Source organism: Peromyscus californicus, unplaced genomic scaffold, assembly GCF_007827085.1.
Source record: "Peromyscus californicus insignis strain IS unplaced genomic scaffold, ASM782708v3 Scaffold_12__1_contigs__length_115047231, whole genome shotgun sequence".
In the NCBI taxonomy this organism is placed as follows: Eukaryota; Metazoa; Chordata; class Mammalia; order Rodentia; family Cricetidae; genus Peromyscus; species Peromyscus californicus.
Genome location: NW_026294413.1, coordinates 54,486,381 through 54,507,092, shown reverse-complemented (window position 1 = coordinate 54,507,092; position 20,712 = coordinate 54,486,381). Strand labels below are relative to the sequence as shown.

Here is a 20,712-nt window from a genome sequence, read left to right as displayed (position 1 = left end):
ACACACACACACACACACACACACACACACACACACACACACACACACACACACACAAATTAAAAGTAACCAATGCAGGCTAAATGCTTACTACAGCTTACTGTCAATATAACTCCTACAAAGTGGTGTGGCTATGTCCCAGGCTTTTCTCTCCCAACCCACACTCACTGTAAGGCTACTTCCTGCATTAAGCCTTACACCAGATAGGACACTTACTTGGTAATAATTTTCCTCTACTCCCCCCCTCCCCTGCCCCAACACACACACTCTGCCGAGTCTTGTGTACAGCATCAGGAGAATCTCATTCTCCTGAGGCATTCAACCCACAGAGCCCCCACCCCCACCCCACCCCCACCCCACCCCCTACCACCCCTTCCCCATCCCCCAACCCCCCCCCCACCCCCCCCCCCACCCCCACCCCCGCTGCCCCTTAAGGATCAGCATCAGCATGAAGGTCTTCCCAGGAGAGCAGTTAACCCACTAAAAGTCACCTCAGATGAGGAGAAAGAAAACCTTCCTTTTTACGATCTTTTTAGGGCAGGAATTGTGGATGTTCTAGAGAGGGCCCCACAGTGAAAACAAGCTTTATCCCTCTCCACAAAACTTTACTACACCGAAACAGACTGGTGTACGCCAGCGTTCACAAAAGAAGCCTAGATCTGGGGAAACTGCTAGTTTCCGTGAATAACAGTCTAGTGGAGCAGATTGCAGATGTCCAACCTAATGTCCCTGCAGAGGAAGAAATGCACCCTGAGCATCGGGGAGCCAGGTCCGCCAGAGCAGCTTCAGCCACCTCAAGCTGGGAAGAACCAGTGAATGCGACATCCGGTAGACAAAGAAGTCCCACACGGCATGTAACTTCCACAGCAACCTCCACTGCCATCTTGGGGTCAGGGGACTAAAGTGTGTCAAGAAGACAGTCTGCACCTTGCCTTTTGGTGGATAGTGACTGAAGCCAGGATCCCCTGTGCATGCTAGGCAAGCACGTTACCACTCAGCTTAACCTGAGTCCCCTTTAAACTTTAAAAACTATTTTAAAATTATTTACACTACGTGTATGTGTGGAGGGTATGTGCATGTGAGTGCAGATATCCGATGGAGGCCAGAGGCATTAGACTCCCAGAAGCTGGAGTTCAAGATGGTTGTAAGCTACCCATGGTGTTGGGAACTGAACCCAGGTCCTCAGCAAGAACAGTAGGCACTCTAATTGAGCCATGTCTATCAGCTACACACCCCACCCCACTTTTTTTTTTTTAAACTTTTTGAGACTAAGTTGCTCAAAGTAGCTTTAAATTCACTCTTTAGTCCAGGCTGGCCTTGAATTTGTCACCTCCTGCTTCCCGGGCAGATGACAGGCCTGCACCAACAGGTCTGGCTGTCTTCGTATTCTCCGAGGTAGGATGGTCTCTGAGGGCAGGGCACCTTACACTTCCATCCCACAGCTCCAGCATGAATTCTGTTGGCCGCACTCACTGTGTATTTGCTGGCTCAGCTTATCCAGGCAGGCAGGAAGAATGGGCTGAATGAGTAAGTAGATACTGAACCCACCCCATCCCCCACATCCCATGCCAAAATGCAGCAGCTATAAGGCACGAGGTTACTTTGAGCAGCTCAGAGTTGGCTGTGGGTAAGAGGGCAAGGCGGAAAGCTGATACCCAACACACTCTGCCCAGCAGACACCCGTGTCCACGGCTGGATCTCAGGCTTAGCCTCCATTCTAACTCTGTACCTTTGGGAGGGACTCTGCAGTCACACTGAGTACATCAATGGCCTTGGCTCTGGGTAGAGTCCTGAGTTCTCAGAACAAACTCCTTTCAAGATTCCTCACTTGCACCTCTTGGGAAAGTTCTACTCTCTGGCTTTGGCTGTGATGGTTTGTTTGGTCAAATGGGGCTTTCTCTGTAAGAGGTTCCCAACTGACTCTCCATGAATGGATGTGCTGAGAAAAGTCAAAATCCGCCAGGTGTTCAAAGCAAGCAGGAGGGGCCGGAGAGATGGCTCAGCAGTCAGGAGCACCCACCAGCTGTTCTTCCAGAGGACCCAGGTTCAATTCCCAGCATCCACACGGCAGCTCATAATTGTCTGTAACTCCAGTTCCAGGGTACCTGACAGATATATATGCACGCAAAACACCAATGTATGTAAAATTAAAAAAAAAAAATAAAGCTGGCCTCCAGCCATGGTGGTGTACAGAGGCGCCCTCTGCTGGCAAGGTGGTGCTCTGCACCCCATCAGACAAGTTCCCAGCCTAGCTGTCCTTTCTATGAGGTGGTCTCTAGGACCACTCTCCTGCCCCTTCTGTGTTCCCACAAAGAGCCCACAACGCGTTCAGGATCAATGCTTTATTTTTCCCAGCTCCAGTGTTACAGCTGTAGCAGCACGGCAGACACCCCACATGGGAACACACTTCAGCACCTCGTACTCCGCCGTCACGAGGCAAGGACAATAATCTCCACCACAGGCATTTTAACACATTCAGAAAAATAACACTGGACCACTCTTAACCCACACACTGTGCGACTGGCAGCGGCACATCTGTTGTTCACGGACACAAATACCCATAAATAAAGTTAAATAAAACCTTGCTGGTGTAGCAGTGTGTTGGAGATGGATACAGCCTTGGGATGGCGTTTGGAGGAGGATGGCTGTATGACATTGGGGGGCGGGGGTGGGTATAAGCACACATAAAAGTAGCTCTATTGAATCCAATTTTTTAAAAATAGGCATGAACTAAAAACATTCCATTTTAAAAAGATCAAGGTTTTGGTCTATAATAAATTAACACTCATCTATTAAGTGGTTGACTGTCATGTGGCCTGAGCACACACACAGTTAAAGTATTAACAGTGTACCCAGGTGGCACGGTCCATCCGTGGATGTCACTGCAAAGATGACAAGGACTCTATTAACCTGGTCACTGGGGTAGGGGAAGCATTTTCCTATTTAGAACTTGGCGGTGTCAAAAACAATCACAATCAACACATAGGCTATATATATATAACGTGCATGGGGGTGAGGACAATACCAGCTTTGGAGCGAAGGGTGAGAGGGGGGAAAATGAGCCCCCACTGGAGTGACAAACACTTCTGTTCAATGCCTCACAACTTTTTCAGATACATCACTTGTTCAACCTATGGTGACTGGCTGGGCTGGCCTGGGCTGGTTCAAAAAGCAGCCTCCCTGCAGATCTACCCATCATCACAGGGAGGGCACAGCTAGGACTGGACTCCTGGACTTCAAGCCCACAGAGTCCTGAAGTCCTGGTCTTACCTCTCCGTCTTACACGGCCCTGACCAAAGAGGCTATTCCAGAAGATAACTGTAAAGAAAATCCAACAGGGAATATTGTTTTTACAGCGGTATTGGTCAACCAAATAAACCAAAGGGTGGGGTAGGAATAATGTTTTGGACTTGATTTAAATTTTACTTTAGATTCTATGATTTGATTTCCCCCTCCATTTACAGAATTTAACACTACTCAACACTCGCAGGGTGAGAGTAGAAACATTTTCAGTGATAACAGGACACCAGCCAGCCTGGGAGACCAGCAAGCACAGAAACCTGTGCTGCGACAGGTCAGTAGCCAGCCACGCAGCCCTCATGGAGCAGCAGCACATCCCAGTACTTGAGCTGGCTCTCTCCTCCTCCTGATCTGAAGAAAAGAGAAGACAGCTGACCATTATGTAACTTCTCACCGCTGCTGGGCAAAAACAAAACCTGTGCCCAGGGGCACTGGGTGATGCGTGGTCCCAAGATGAAAATTCTCCATGTACAAGCTGGATTTTTCCCAGGCAGCTGTACCCATCCACAGGAACTTAAGGTCCATGCCTCCCTAGTGAGAGGGAGCACGCTAGCCATGGCTCCCAAAGGAAACCAGGGCCAACAAAATGAAAGCGCCAGTGTGTTCCCTGCTCATTCACAGACAAGCTGGAAGAGGGAAACTGAGACCATCCTGTCATCTCCACGAGAGCGGCCGACTAGAAGACACAGGCTTGTGTTTTCTCTCAGAGATGATCTGACTCCATGTCAGAAAACAAAGCAGAGAGAACATAGGTTCTCAAGTGACACGGGATGAGACAAGGCTGCTGGGCAGCTTTCGAGAGGCAGACAGAGGGTCCTAGCAGGCTTCAACAGTGCAGTCTGGGCTGGAGGGCTGGCCTCGGTGCAGTAAGAGGCTGTGACGGTCAAGACACAGGGCTGAACAGGGCAGGGGACAGATGAACGCCAGAAATACTCTAACTGTGGTTTTCAAAAATCCCTAGACTGCAGGGAAAATGGGTTAAGAGGTGACTAATAAAGACACATACCGACCAAGTTAGCTGAAGTGCCTGAGAATGAGGTCGCGACAGAAATCAGTCCTAAGACAAAGGCGGGATTGTCTCACTGATTTGCTAGGCAAATGATGGCCTATCCAGTGCGTAAGTGCTGATAAGTGGGGGGCACACATTCACATCACTCTCAGGGAAGGTTAAGGCCAGCCATTCTTATTCTACCAGGGCCACTACCCTACAGTGTGGACAACCAGGGTGCTTAGGGCCGTATGGGTGGGTCCACAGACGGAGGGAGATGCTCCAGGGCCATAGCTTTGGTCCTGGAAGTTTTAGGAAAGACAGAAAGGCACACGTGGGTGACTTTTTTGTTATTCTTTGTTAAAGAAAAAAAAAAAAAAGCTCCAAGTGATCATTATTTTGACTTGATTTGTTTTCAACGTACCTTTTTTCCCCATGAAAAGAGAAATTCAAAATATAAAGTTCGTATTTATTATCTTACATTCAAGTTAAACTCCTATGGGAGGGGTGCTACACACAATTTCAGGCCACATAAAGCCATTTATTACTTTGGTGCCTTTTTTTCCTGTTTTGTTTTGTTTTACTTCTCATGGTGGAAGGATTCAACCCTCTTATTTAAAAAAAAAAAAAAAACAAACAGGTACATCATCCCAACTCTAACACTATGTATGGACACACACAAGCACACACAATTTCAAAAATCTCTATGTAGAAAAATAAAGGATAACCATTATCCACCTATTGTAGACTGGGTAATGGTACTTTTATGTACGTAAACTCTTTCTTTGCCACTGTTCTCCTCGGCGGTGAGATCTAAAGATCTCGGGAGGAGAAGGCCACAGTGATGCAGGAAAGCTACATTCCTCTCAAGGGAGGAGGAGAAAAAGCAACTTCTCGCTCTCCTTCCCAAGTTTTTCCCACCTACCCCCACCTGGGATGTCCCCACAGACAGCCTTCTGAGCCGTGGAGGCTGGTCTTCCCTTTCTAGGGCACCGGGGGATGAAGGGCCCGGCGCGAGCACCCTGTGGGACAGGGCCTGGGTGTGAGGACAAGGGGCTGAGGCAGGAACAAAAGATGCTGGAACCACTTCCCACTGCCCGTTCCTTTAGTACAGAGTTCGATTCTCCAGCTGCCGCTTCGTAAGGAAATACTTGAAGAACTCATAGACGGACCAGGAGATGGCGGTCGAAGGCATCTGGTAGATGACCCGAGCATAGATACCTTTGAAGTAGCCGGCAAGGCCGTTGAGCTGGTATACCATCCTGAAGGCATTAGCCATGCCCGACAACCGGCCACTGACGTTGGCCAGGGAGAGCGCCATGTTCTCCTGCGTGTTGAGGAGGGTCTTGCAGACGTCCAGCGGGGTGGTCGCAGCTGCAGCCAGCGCACCGGCCAGGCCTCCTGAGATGATGTGAGACTGTGGGTTGTAGTTTCGGAGGGGGTTGACCTGCTCCTGCAGAAACTCGTAGGTGATGAAGTGGATGGACTGGAAGGGTATGTTCATGGTCAGCTGTGTGGTATAACTCCTGTAGAAGGCCCCCAACCCCTCGGTCCGCCACACCGTCCGGATACAGCTGAGGGCTGACTGGTGCTGAGAGTTGTACATCTGTAAGCGTTGCTTCACCACTGTGTCCAGGCAGGGATGAGCAGTCGGCAGGCAGGCAGGCAGGCGGTTGGTTTGGCCCCCATCCCAGATGGGAGTGAAATGGGAAGCCAACCAATAAAGAGAAACAAGCATGTTAGAACACACATCGGTGACAGGTACCAAGACAGCGCGCGCGCACGCACAAACACACAAACACACACACACACACACACACACACACACACACACACACACACAGCCAGGAAGCCGTGGAGGGCCAGCTCCAGGCAGCCCGCCTCAACTTTGCTTCATTTCTATCTCCAGGACCCTGTGCCAGGAAAGTGGGTACTTCTAAAGAATGTCCTGTCTGAAGTTTGAAGGAGAGGTCACCCCAAATCAGGCATTCACTTCAGCCTAGATTAGATGACCTGACCCCCAAGGTCTTAGCCTTCTACACACTCCCCACAAATAACTCCCTCTCCCTGACCTATCCTTGTCCCATCTATTAACGGTATGCCTGAGCCGGGTGGTGGTGGAACACACCTTTAATCCCAGCACTCGGGAGGCAGAGCCAGGCTGATCTCTGTGAGTTCGAGGCCAGCCTGGTCTACAAAGTGTGTTCCAGGAAATGCACAAAGCTACACAGAGAAACCCTGTCTCGAAAAAAACAAAAACAAAAACAAACAAACAAACAAAAAAAGAGTATACCTGAGCTGACAGCATGGTGGCACATGCCTTTAATCCCAGCTTACGAGGCACAAACAGGTGGATCTGTATGAGCTCAAGGCCAGCCTGGTCTACACAGGCAGTTCCAGGCCAGCTAAGACTACATAGTGAGATCTTGTCTCAAAACAAAACACTAACCTATAAGAGTATCCCTGACTTCTCTGATTTTAATCTGTATTACAGTTCACCTGGGACAACACCAGAACTACATCTGTCAAAGCTGAATGACGTCCCCAGTGTAGACCCTGGCTTTAAGACAAAAATAAACAAATGGCTCATGGGGCCAGAGAACATGAAGTGTGTTCCCTAGAATTTTATGGCACCTACACACTGCCAAGAGCATCCACATGACGGGCTCCATCTGTAAAGAGGGACCGAGTCAAGAGTAAAGCCAAGTGGAGAGCGGAGATGAGCCTCATTTAATTATTAAAATAAAAAGGGGTAGGTGGTGGCTGAAGAGATAGTTCAAGTTAAGAGCACTGGCTGCTCTTCCAGAGGACTCAGATTTGATTCCTGGCACCCACAAAGAGGCTCACAACTGTCTATAGCTCCAGTTCCAGGGGATCCCATACACTCTTCTGGTTTCTGTGGGTACCAGGTACACATAAATACACGCCAACAAAACACTCATATACATAAAAAATTTTCTTAAATATGAACATCCAGGTGTGATAGCATTTACTTAAAATCCCAGAAATCTGGAGGTTGGGGGATAGAGACTTCAAGACTAGCCTGGGTTACATAACAAGGCCTTGTTTCAAAAGCAAACAAACAAAAATGCTGTTTAAATCAACTCTTTGCTTAGTTAACATTGATCATGTGACTGTCATCGTCAGGTCCCTGTATGGACAGATTTTTTTTTTTTAAAAAAAGAAAGGATCCCAAGATATATACAGATAGTCAGTCCCTCGGTACCATGACTCTGTATCCACAGATTTAAGTAACTGTACATCAAAATAACCAGGAAAGACAATGGTCTGTCGCAAACAGATGCAGACCTTTCTCTTGGCATTATTCCCTAGGGGATATCATACAGCATCTACTTACACAGGATTGAAACCTAGGAGTAAGCCAGAGATGATTTAAGCGTGCATAAGGACACCAAGTGGGTTATAAATACTGCCCTATGTTTTAAGAGGACCTCTAAAATAAAGAGTAAGAAAAAGCCCCTCTCGAAATGGCCACATGTTAATTTTAGAAGTACATAGGGTTAATAATTCTATATATTCACCTTCTCTTGAAATTTTTCCATAATCATTACCAATTAAGCAGGGGCAGGGGGAGGCTGGGTATGGTGATGCACACATCCCAATAATCCCAGTGCTCAAGAGGCCGAGGCAGGAAGGTTTGGAATTTGGGATAGCCTGGGTCTCAGAGAGAGTTCCAGGGCACCCTGGGTTGTATGGTGAGATTCTGTACTAAGGAGGGGGGAGTGGTGGGGGATGATGCCACCCACAATGGATGAGATGGCAACAGTGCCCTCTAAATTTGTGACTGGAAAAAATGGACAGTGTCAGATGTGTATATTTGCTTGTTGTGCACACCCTTGAACACACAGGTTGTTGAACAGCAGTGAAAACCGTGCAAAGCAATCCCCAAGTATTCTGCCCCAGTGGGCCTGGGGCGGAGCCCGAAGAGCAGTTTTTAGCTCCTCCTAGGATGTTGCAAGTAGGCAGACCGCTCTGCTGAGCTGTTTCCACAGCAGAAAGCTCCGGTGCTCCGGTGCTCCCTGGCTTTCTTGAGGCCTCCCAGTCGTGTATAAAGAATATGGGCGTCCTGCAGGCTCTGATGAATCCAGCCCTTGCCCGTCTCCTGCCCCCAGCTCCTCTGGCCTCTCCACCTATCCCCCACTGTCCCTCCCTAGAGCCGCAGGACATTACCTTCTGCTGGGTTCATTACTGCATCGTGGAGTAGGGTGGCCATACTCCCAGCTATCCCTGCAAAACAAACTCCAGAAAATCAACCGCTGACTCCTGGTGTTCCCGAAAGTTCCTCGAACTTACAAGTCAGATGAACTCTGGATTTAGCTTTCTAAGGCTCAAAACTGACTAGCAGCTGGGCCCAGATGAGCAAATTTTAAAACCCCAAAGCGGTGGTAGAAACGCTGAATAGCAACACAGAGTGCTGCTGACCAGAGAGCATTGTTATACACATCTCAGAGGCCTTTTTTTTTTCCTTGTAAGTCAACCGTGGGAAAGGTTAGAGCCCAGAAACCACACTGTAAGCGTTTCCCACTGCCTAGATTTTAGCTCTCTTGTCTTGAGCCCTTGGGTACAGAGCGCTCGCTCTCTGTGCCCTTCAGTTGAGGCTGCTGAAGGGGATAACATCACACACGTGGCAGGCTGCCTTAAGAGTGCACTCTCAGGTCTGGCCTTGTGAATGAACTTCATCTGAGGTCTCCCCCGGCATGGCTTTGAAAGCCTGAACCGGCCCTGGAATTTCTGCTTCTGGCTTCCTCCTGCCTGCCACAGCAGTGCAGCTGCCTGCTAATGATATGACCAGTGGGAGGGATGAGGGACAGACTATAAGTCACCTCTTGGGAAGGCACCTAGCGGCCCCTGCCTACTGCACACATAGACACAAAGGCAATTATCCCCAGAGAGGTGACAACGACCACAGCGTTTAGCACAATGCTGCAGGGACAGCACTGGGCAGACTGTCTCCTTCAAGGGTTGGGTGAAAGAAGGGCCTGTTGTCACACGGCCTCGGAGATGCATGGGGGCGTGGCTCTTGGTGACTGGGGCAATAAATGCAAAGAACGGTCACCAGCAGAAAAGCCAAAGGATGTCAGCCAAGCAGCCGAGTATGCTTGTCTCTAAGGGTGGCTGATGGGAAGGATGCTATTTTGTTCGGGGTAGAACAAAAAAGCCAACCAGAGCTTTACCGCTGATCACATTCGCCTCTCCATTGCCTCAAAACGGATTTTGTCAAAATAAACATATCTTACGTTGCTCTGCTATTTATAGTCCCGTCCCCTCCACCGAAAAGCCCATTGAAGTCCCACCCCATGCTACCATCTGGCCTGGCTCATTGGCTCCTGCCTTATACACCAGTTGCCCACAAATGCCCAATTCCCATCCACCCGTCCTCCCAAGATCAACCACAGGAAACTAGTTCAGCCCTGGCTTGCAGAAAGATGCGACTCAGACACACGGAGGAGGCTGGGGAGGGAGGCTCAAAAGCCCGAATCTCCTGCAGCTTAAAGTGGGGAAGGCCTTCCGCAGTGGCACGAGTCCTCTGTCAGCATAAAAACGTCTTGACCTTTCAAGGCTTAGTTAGATCCTGGTGCTGGAGAGACCTGTTGTACCAGTTTTTAAATAGTCTCAAGGAAGCTGTCCTTCTGAGTTTTGTTTTGCATCCAGCATTCAAAAGAATTTTATTCCTATGACTGATCATTAATTGTGTTGAGTGGTTTTTGTAAGAAAAAAAAAAAGCCCACGCAACAATAAATACCAAAACACTTCTACCATCAGCTTCCCCCAGAGGAAGAGGAGGGAAAAAAAATGATGAGTGTGTGTATATGTGTGTACATTCACGTGACCCTAGAGTTCTCTGTTCCTGAGCAAGCTGATGAAGACGAAGGCTGCTGGGTCCTGGGGAGGAAGACCCAGGGAGCAAGTACTGAAGAGAAGAGCTTCCTAGCTCCAGACAAACGCTTTTAAAATACCATTAGCTAGGTGGCTGTTTCCTTGCTGGCTGAAAACGTCATTTAAAGTCCTTTTCATGTTTTCGTAGCAGGCAAAATACATGGCATGAGCGGGCCCTGCGCCCATCATCATCACGTTCAGGCCCCTCAGGGGCCTCCAGAAGCCTTCTGTTTGTATGATCTTCTTGAAGGCACCATAGATGCTTGGATACTGGGCTTTGGGATCTGGATTCAAACTCTGCATTCGTGTCTGCGGGAGACAGAAAATATGTATGAATCAGGGAGTTAATACGCATGAAAAGGGGAGAAAAGGCAACCCAGAGAACAGAAGGGAAAAAGTCAGTTCTCAGGACTTCTTGGTGAGAAAAAAAAATACGCAAAGTGCTCCGTCCCCCATAACTCTCCACAGCCTTGCATTTGAAAAGCCTTCACAGCTTACAGAAAAGACAAGCAAAGAAGGGGGAGGGTGTGCAGAATATGAATGAGCTCCCTACTGAGTCCTGCCATGGGTACTCTGTGTGGCTTCTGTTAGAGCCCTTAACCACTCTGGGCCTCGAGATCTTCAATGAAAAACCACATTTGTTATGAGCAAGCATTGAAACGACACCTTTGAAAACTCTTCATGAGCTTGGACTCTCGCTCCCCAGTCTCTGTGGGAGGTTGACCCTAGAGTCTTTAAGGATACCAAAATTCATGAACATTTAGCCTTGTATAAAATGCTATGTACCTGTCCCGGATGATATAAAATGTAATAACAGTGCTATACAAAGGCCATGGGAGGTAGCTCCATTGGTAGAATGTTTGCCTATCATGTACAAAGCTTTGGATTTAAGCCCCAGCACCCTATACATAAACCATGCATGGTGGGCATGACTGCAATCTTAGCACTCAGGATATAAGAGAAGAATCAGGAGTTCAAGGTCATACTCATCTATAGCAAGTCCAAGGCCAGCCTAGGCTACACGAGACCCTGTTTCCACAAAACCAACCAAACAACCAACAATAAAAAAACAACTAATGGGGCTGGAGAGATGGCTCAGCGGTTAAGAGCACTGGCTGCTCCTCCAGAGGACCGGGGTTCAATTGCCAGCACCCACATGGCAGCTCACAACTGTCTGTAACTCCAGTTCCAGGGGACCTGATGCCCTCACAGAGACATACATGCAGGCCAAATACCAATACACATAAAATAAAGAATAAAAATTTAAAAAACAACAACTAACAATTAAAAGCTGCTGTCACCACCAAAAGAAATGCTATAAGGAGTTATTAGGGTGCACTGTTGAGGTACTAAAGACAAGATCTAACAGTCTGTACTTGTTTAACACAGGTGTACACTTTTCTGAATTAGGATGCACAGCTGGTTACAGCTGCTAGTCTGGAGAAAGCCAACTGAGTCATCAGCATCCTTCTGGTCTACTCTGGTTCCCAGCATCCTTCTGGTCTACTCTGGTTCCCAGCATCCTTCTGGTCTACTCTGGTTCCCAGCATCCTTCTGGTCTACTCTGGTTCCCAGCATCCTTCTGGTCTACTCTGGTTCCCAGCATCCTTCTGGTCTACTCTGATTCCCAGCATCCTTCTGGTCTACTCTGATTCCCAAGTCTTGTGCAACCTTCTACAGCTGAACCTCTGTGCCCTGACAGTTTATTCCTCAGGCCCTACTAGGAAATCTCCCCTGATCCTCTGGGCCTCACCCGTATCATCAACTCTAAGTATCTTTTACACTACGTTTTTGTGAAGTAACACACTCAATGAGTTAGGCCTCCCTCTTACCACTTCCTATGCACAGAATGGTCTTCGTGAGGAGAGGCCATGGCTTCCCCGGCTCTGTTGGCCTCTAACACTCCCACAGGTATGAGAGGCACTTGAGGAGATGGGGGTTAATTCCATTATTTCAACCTCGCTAGGCTGAGATACCCAAACACCTGATCAAACATCAGTGTACTCTGGATGATCCTCTGATGTTTGTTTTGTTTTGTTTAGATAAGGTTAACAATTAAAGTCAGTTGTCCCTGACTAAAGCAGGTCACTTGTGTGATGTTGGTAGCTGTCCAGCCTGCTGGCCTGCCCTGCTGGCTAGGAATGGGCAGCCAGCCCCTACGGGGATGTGAGCCAGTTCCTTAAAACAAATCTCTCAGCTTCATTCTCTCTCTACAGAGACAGAGATCTGTGCACACATCCTTCTTGGCCTTTTTCTCTGGAGAGTCCTGCTTATAGCATCAGTAGGAGATACTTGAAACACTTGCCAAAATGGTGGGCACATGTTCCTTCTTCTCTCCCTCCTCCACACACCCCCACCCCAGCCTAGAGGAGGGGGGTCTTCAACCTTTGGAGGCAGCGTCCTTTAATTGCCAAGCAGAACCATATAACACATCTAATGTATGAATTGGAAATGAGACAACAGGTTCCACGGTGGTACCTCCCTTCCACTCCTCAAAACCAGCACCACCTCCCACCCACCCCCACCCCCACCCCCAGATGGACGCTGTAAAAACCAACAGCCTAAATTAGGGGCCATTTCCAGATTTCAGAACTTTTTGGCCCCTACAATTGCAAAGAACACGGGACACATTTTTGCCAGCCAAGATCCGCCACCAACAAAAGCACCAGTTACCACCTGCCCTCTGAAGCAATGACCACTGCCTCAAAAACATAAGTGCATTTTTAATGCTTAATAGAAAGACAGACAGGGGCCGGGCGGTGGTGGCGCACGTCTTTAATCCCAGCACTTGGGAGGCAGAGCCAGGCGGATCTCTGTGAGTTCGAGGCCAGCCTGGGCTACCAAGTGAGTTCCAGGAGAGGCGCAAAGCTACACAGAGAAACCCTGTCTCGAAAAACCAAAAAAAAAAAAAAAAAAAAAAAAAATAGAAAGACAGACAGAAAGTGTGTATGTATGGGGGGGGGCTAGTGGTACAGGTCTGCAATCCCAGCAACTGGGGGGCGGGGCTAAGAAATGAAGATCCAAAGTTCAAGGCCACCCAGAAGTATCTAGTGAGTTCAAGGACAGCTGGGCTGCTAGTGAGACCCTGTCTAGAAATGAAAACGAGAAAGAAGCTGAGAATGTAGACCAGCGGTAGAGCACCTGCCTGCAGGCACTAGATTTGGTCCTTGGCACCACAGAAAAATAAGTAGGAAACTGTCCCGCTGTGTTCCTGATAAAACACCAAGGTAAAAGCAGCCTTATTAGAGATTTCCCTTTCCTCCCACAGGCTGAGGGAAACGTCTCTGGCCCACCCCAAGGAAACCACAGCCTCTGGATACCCCTGAGTTGTGGACAGCTCAGAGTCCCTACCTCTTCGCATTTTCTATGTTGATTTCTGGTTGAATCGGAGGGTCCATTATAAGCAAACAAAACCAAAGGGGGAGACTTCCACAGGCCAGTATGACAATCAAAGGGACAAATGAATCATGGCTACCACTGTTTAGCTGCTGGGCAGCAACCTAGAGATGTTTGGGTACGTACAGTGTTCGTGTGGGCCACAAGAGGCTACCGTCCCTGGGAGCTGAAGAAGCTCTCCGGCACTAACTTGTAGAGGGTTTGAAATCACTCAAAGTGTTGAGCAAAGGAGGTCTTGTCTTTCACCAGGCTGTGTGCGTCTCCTGTGGCTGTCGGTGACAAAAAGGCAAAAATCTCAGCAGGACAGATGGTGCAATGCACTGTCTGTGGCCCTGGGCCTCTGGTAGCATAGGACTGGGGTGGATACAGATCCTGTGGCTCTTGGTGCAACCCTGGTCAGTCTGTTCATCTCCCTAAGCATGAGTTCACCCCCTGGGAGAGTGGCGGGGACAATGAAACAGCATCATGTCTATTTCCCATCTCTGCAGTTAGTGATTAAGGAGTCACCAAGTGGGAGTGTATGAAGGGGACTAAAGTGGATCCAGGATATAGTCTCCCAGAGGATCTGAGACTCCACCACCCCTAGCTTGGGTTCCAGCTCACATTCACTGCAGGGACTGAGGCTTGGTAGATGTACTAATCCTGTGTACCCAATAAATATCTGCCGGATGGATAGATACATGGATTGATGACTTAAAATGCCAAGTGGGGTGAAAAGAGTCTGCACCACCTGGCCCACCTCCCCTGAGCAAGAGCCATACTCTCGGGGACTAAATCTGCCCTTCATTATCCCCACCATCTATCCATTCCTAATTGATGTCAAGGCTACAATCCACTGTGTTCCTCAAGCTGTGTTGTACCCTGCTGAACAAGCCTGTCCTTAAGACTAACCTGGGCTTATGGAGAAGGGTGGCTCTGGCCAGGCTTTGTCCAGGGCAGAGGCCCCCAGTACCTCCTGAACTACCCTGCTGTCTTGTGCCTCTTCACGGAGAAGGAAGCACTGACCTATCCGGTGAGTTACCACCTCCTCCTGAGTCTCTGGCCTAGGGCAAAGTACTGCCGGGGTTTTGAGGACTTCCTTGGATCCAAGCAGGCAGAAACCCAAAGCCTAGGGCAAGAGGGGGGCAACAGGTGAGAAAACAAAGGCACCAGGAGTAGCTGTTGCTACTCCTCAGACTAGACCAGATGCTGGCTCCGGCAGGCCCAAGTGGGTTCTGATTTATCATGTTCTCTCGGCATGTTTGATTTGAAAATGAAAGCGGGGGGGGGGGGGGGGGGGGGGGGGGGGGCGGTGAAGCAGAGGCTGAGTCACCTGGGGAGAAACTGTGGCAAGATCTATGGCTACCACCACCTCAACACATAGGCATTCAAAACGTTTTTATTTCCTAAATTCCTCTGCCGATTCTAATCACTGCAGGGGTAGGAAGTCTCATTAAAGGATTCTTGAGGCCCTGCCCAGCCCCTGGGACTTTCTATTAACATCCTTGGCAGTACAGGATTCACCGATAGTCCTATGAGATGGGGAAGAGGGGGAGGCGTTGAGGGAAGGGGGTGGGCACACAGCCAGGCAGGGTGGGTAATGGTGAGGTCCACAGTGTAGGCTTCAGAACCAACCTGAGGTAGCTTACTGGGGAATACTGGGCTGCCTGTCAGTCAATAACCATACCTCTTCACCCCCTTTTATACATCCAAGATTATCCACAGGCCTTTCCTTTACACACGTGTCCTTGTCAGCTCATTGGACACAGCATCAACACTAGTGCTTCCCAGGGAAGTCTGGGATTGACTTTGCATTCCCAACCCTCTTGTCTAATAAAAACATGGCGGTTATTGAACCAAAGTGCGCCAACCTTCTAAGAAAGAGACAAAGTCAACTGGGCATCTCTGCGCTTTGGTGGGTGTTTCTGTCCTCAGGGGAATGCTCGGTGATACTCACCTGGAGGACAGCAGGTGGCTGTGTGCATGGAGCAGGGCCCAGGTAGGCCCTCCCCAAAGAGCAACCACCAAGGGCCAGACTCTGGAAGTGGAAAGAGGAAAAGACAATGGGGAAAAGAAAAAAAAAAAAAAGAACAAGAAAGCATGTGGCAGGAAGGGGAGAGAACCACCACTGAGGCGTCCAGAGATGACAGGAGGGCCGCCATGGCTTCAGAGGAAAGGCTGGAGTCAGGTGGGTAAGGAGTGAGGCAGGAGGATGCAGGAGATGGAGGGAAGGTCATCGGTTTAACCTCTGGCTTTTACATTTCCAGTAACTCTGTCTATAAAGTGTCTATAAACGAGAGAGCTGAGATTCTCTATCTCACGGGCCAGAAGAGGAGAAAAAGTGAAGGGTTAGCAAAAATGTGGCCACCCACTCCACGGAGCACTACATTGATAGGGGGGACCTACCATAGTCAGATCCACACAGGCAAAACAGGGGGCGGGGGCCAGAGGCTGAGGGTAGTGGATGATGGAGACCCCTCTAATGGGCACAGGAGTTTGATTCTGGAACAGGAAGAATTCTGTAGATTGACAGTCATGATGGCTACCCGACAACATGACTCTATGTGATGATGCTGAGCGATGTGGGTACTTAACAACGGTAAGAACAGCAAAATGTATTAAAGATGTGTGTGTCTGTGTGTCTGTGTGTGTGTGTGTGTGTGTGTGTGTGTGTGTGTGTGTGTGTGTGTGTGTGTGCGTATGTACGTGTGTACGTGTGGGTGGGTGTGTCTGAAGTGCACAGAGGCCACAAAAGGGCATCAGGAATTGTCATCTATTGCTCTCGGCCTACTCCTCTGAGACAGGGTCTCTTTCTGAACCCGGGAGGTTGAGCCCCAGTCATCTCCAACTCCCTGGGAGCTGGGGTCACAGACACGTACAGGATGACTGTCTTGTTAGGAGGATGCTGGGATCCCAATTCTAGACCACATGATTGCAAGGCCAGTACTCTTAACAACTGAGCCATCTCTCAGCTTCTAGCCTCAGCTTGAAAATGGCTAAGACAGAAATATATATATACATATGTATACATATATATGTATAAAACCACAATTTTTAAAATAAAAAGACATGAGAAGAATGAAGGAAATGAACAAAAGAGGTCACATGAAGATGCAGAAAACGCACGCACACACACACTCACTCATTCACTCATTCACTCACGCACGCACGCACCATAGAAAAGATCTGCCTGTCTGGGTTTCGTCATCACTTGTCATTTATTTACGTGTATTTGTATCTGTATGTATGTGAGCAAGCATGTGTCACGGTGCACATGTGATGGTAAGAGGCAAACCTTTAAGGATTAATTCTCTCCTGGTACCAAGTGGGTAATGGGGCTCAAACTCAGACCGCAAGACTCCACAGCAAGGGGCTTTCTCCAGCAAGTCTCCTGCCTTAGACCTAGCTGCCTTTCCTACCTCTTAGAAATGCATCACACACATTAGCACGTGGGAGGCTCTGGGAAGCCCTTCAGGAAAGAAACCCGTTCGGCTGGTTTTAACCAGGCACTTCCTAAACATGTGTCTTTGGCAGCACAAGCGGGCTTTTTTTTTTTTTTTTTTTTTTTTTTTTTATTGAATAAGCAGTTACACTTGGCCAAGCACACTTGTGAAAACACAGCTTCAGCCAACAGGCGAACCTCTGAGGCAGGAAAGACATGGAGTCTGCGTGTGTCAGAGAACCCCGGGGCAGCCCCTATGCAGGAAGGACCGAAGACAGCATGGTCAGCAGGGAGCGGTCTGGAGACAGCAGGTGCACCCTCTTCTGCGTGTGAGCTTTCTCCAACTTTCTTCGCACTACCGCCTTTCACTCTCAAGGGGGCAGCAAAGAGCAACGTGCTCTGGGGCTCTGGCCCAGCTCTGGCACCCAGGAGTGTGGCACGTTCAGGGCCCCTTGGGAACCAGGCACTTACTTGAATTCTAAGAGGGATTTCAGGCAATGACACATGCATGGACCAGGCTCCTTCTATTAAGCTTCCAGAGAGATTAGGAGAGGGGTCATCTCTTTCTCAAACCCTCCCCAGGACAAGGCAGGTAGCCTGTTCTCTTACCCGGGGGAGGCGGGGAGAGGGGAGGCGGGAGAGTGGAAAATGTGTGTGCTGTCCCAGGTGAGCTCGTGGATCATATAACCAGAGGCAACAAGCCCGTGGAGCTCAGCCCTGTCTGTAGATAGAAAACTAGGACCCCAGAAGCACCTTCCCCATCACCTGATCCGTGGGGAGTATAGAACCTGGCCTCAGGTTCAGCTCCAAAGAACAGAAAAAGAAAAAAACAAAAACTGGGAGGCCTGAGACCTTCCAAAAGCACCGGCTCCGGACGCTGGCCCAGCCCGGGCACCAGTGTGTCGTCACCAAACCACTGACTCTGCCCGAGAGAGGCTGGCGACGTTCAACCTCCCATCTCACATTTCTCAAAAGAGGGTGGAGGGCGGACCTTCCTGGGTTCAGAGTACATGTGGCACTTCCAGGATCAGAAGATAACGTGAAAGCCAAGAACAATGGGGATACAGCCAGGGACCGGGCTCCTAGGACCTGGTGTGAATATACATACACACAGCTTCTCTAGGGACCAAAACACACACATACACATAGGCACACACGCACGTACTCAGTTCATGTGCTGTGCTGTGTTCCCTCCACACTGGGAGCTGAGGCTGTTCTGAAAACATGCAAGGCCAGCTTCCACCAACAGCCACTCACAGCACAGAGGATGGGGCCTAGGAGCTCATTCCCGAGTTGAGACCTCTCCATGAATCACCCAGCTACAGATCACAGCCCAAGGCTGGCAGGCAGAGGCTCCTCTGGCCACGTGTCCCGGGGGAGCAATGTCTTATTGGAGTAAAGCTACAAACTCACCTAGGCCTTGGAGAACCATGTCCCTTCTTCCAGGATCCTTGGAGGAACATCCTACAGATGTGGAATCCCAAACACAAGGAACAGCATGTGCAGTGAAGCATTCAACTCCAGTTACACATGCCTCAAATTACCAATGCCCCCAACACACCAACACACTAACCCACCAATACCCTAAACTACCAGCATTCTTAATCCGCCAGCATCCCTAACACACCACCCCAAACACATTAACACCACTAAAACACCAGGACCTATACCCCACCAGTAACTCTAACCCACCAGCACCCCTAACTCACCAGCACGGCCATACTCACCAGCACCCTAACTCATGAGCATCCCTAACTCACCAGTACCCCTAACTCACCAGCATCCTTAACTCACCAGCACCCCTGACTCACCAGCACCCCTGACTCACCAGCACCCCTGACTCACCAGCACCCCTGACTCACCAGCACCCCTAACTCACCAGCAATGCTAAATTAGAGCCTACACCCTTTCCATGCTGTCTTACAGAAAACAGACTCACAATGGTCACATCCTGGTCCTTTGCAGTCCTGTATAAGAAATCACCAGCCAGCACCATCCTCACACCCACTAACCAAGAAGGAAGCAGTGTGCTGAGTCCTGGAAGGGAAATCATGACATTCACGATGTTCTGCACACACCCAAGTTTACCCATAAGCTCTGAACTCCAACTCGTGCTTTGCTTTTATTTCCAAGTTAATTTCTTAAATTAGTATACAAAGTAAAGACTTTTATTACACACTTGCACACAAGTCAATACACTTTGTTCTAATTCATCCCCTGTGAATTGAATTTATACCATCCAACTTAGAAACCACCCATACACAGAACATGCTTTCCTATTCAGATGTACAAAAATAAAGACATGCATGTGCGTCTATTTAATCAAGAGGAAAACTGTCCTTTGACGTTGAGAGAGCAGCAAGAGAAAATGACTACCCCACAGGTGGTCACTACTGTCTTCTCAAAAGGTGGAGAATAAGGTAACTACATGGCACACACAGGGGGCATTCCAGAACATCGATTCTGTACAGAGACCTCTCACGCTCACAGTTAGGGGTGAAATGCCCCTGCTGAGAACGTCTAATTGGGAGCAAGCAGAAAGGCTGGTCCACCTGCAAGACCAGCTAGGGCGGAGTTAGATATAGTGAGTGAGGAGAGCAGGTCCGGCGGAGGCTGATACCACACCAAAGTCCCTGAATTTCTTCAGGTGGCCCGAGTGTTAGGAGGCAGCCGAGAGAAAGTGTGTTCATACACAAACCACAAAGGTTCTCGGCTCTCTTCACTCACAACTCCCAGGGATCCTCTATTCTCAGAAGCGTTATGTTCGCTGTTCTACAGTCCTGCCTTCCTAGCTACCTATGACCATGAAGGACCCTCACACCTGCCACTCTCCCTGTAGGAACAGTACTGAAACCTGCAGGGCCCAATAGGGTGCGCTGTAGGCCTTACTGCTGCTGGTTTTGTTTGCTGTGCTGGGCATCAAACCAGGGCCTTGTGTGGGCTAGGCAAACACTCTACTGACTAAACCAGGCCCCAGCCAAGACACTTGCTGTTTCTGGGGACAAACTGCATCATGTGTTGAATGGAATTCCACCTTGGTGAGAATAACAAAGTTCCTTAGGCTGTGTGAAGGAAGCACAGAACTAAGCCTGCCTCTCCTCCTATGGCCACACAGGGGTGCACCAGGGTACCGACTCACACCTCCAAGGTGGCCAGAAAGGGGACACTCAAGCTTCAATTAGGAAAAGGGACAGGGCATCAAGCTGCCAGAACAGAACTGTCACGACAGCTCTTTCTATACTATTTAATTTTCTAGACTATGTTACCCTGAGAAAAATGTAAGGCAAGCCCACTCATGGAGGTTATGGGGACAATGAACCAGCTACAGGAGGCGCATGGACATGGAGGGGGTATCTGGGGAAACAGGGCCATGTGTACATGCAGAGCTATCTGGAAACAAGATCGTGTAACTGGGGCATGATGTGCAGGGAATGTCCCTCGGGAAGGTACGGGGATAGGAGGAGCACCAACCAGGACCCAGAGAAATGGCTGGAACATTACACGGGCATCTGAAGATGGCTGTAAGAAAGGCAGGTTAGGACCGGACCATGGAGAGGAGGGCCAGAGTTGAGCCAGTGAATCTGGAATTCGATCAGGTGACTTCCCTTGCATGGCTATATGCCGCTTCCAACGGTGATGGGACAGACAACAGGAAATGTCATTGAGCTCAATAGATGGGCTCACTGTATCAGAAGGTAGCACCTACACA

The 20,712-nt window shown here is 49.2% G+C and overlaps 1 protein-coding gene across 2 annotated transcripts in view; it reads right to left on the bottom strand.

Annotated features, from left to right (window-relative positions):
• Positions 1–2,327: 2,327 nt before the first annotated feature.
• The window catches only part of Slc25a37 (solute carrier family 25 member 37), a 42,121-nt gene continuing 23,736 nt past the window's right edge, over positions 2,328–20,712 (bottom strand). The window contains exons 2-4 of one of the 2 annotated variants that reach the window (XM_052732860.1): positions 10,267–10,495; positions 8,480–8,536; positions 2,328–5,914 (exon numbers count right to left, since the gene is read on the bottom strand). In XM_052732860.1, coding sequence (XP_052588820.1) covers positions 5,394–5,914; positions 8,480–8,536; positions 10,267–10,495 — 807 coding nt within the window. In that variant the 3' untranslated portion in view covers positions 2,328–5,393. Of the gene's footprint in view, positions 5,915–8,479; positions 8,537–9,752; positions 10,227–10,266; positions 10,496–20,712 lie in introns of those variants that run through there. The other variant, XM_052732861.1, reaches the window with a different exon arrangement.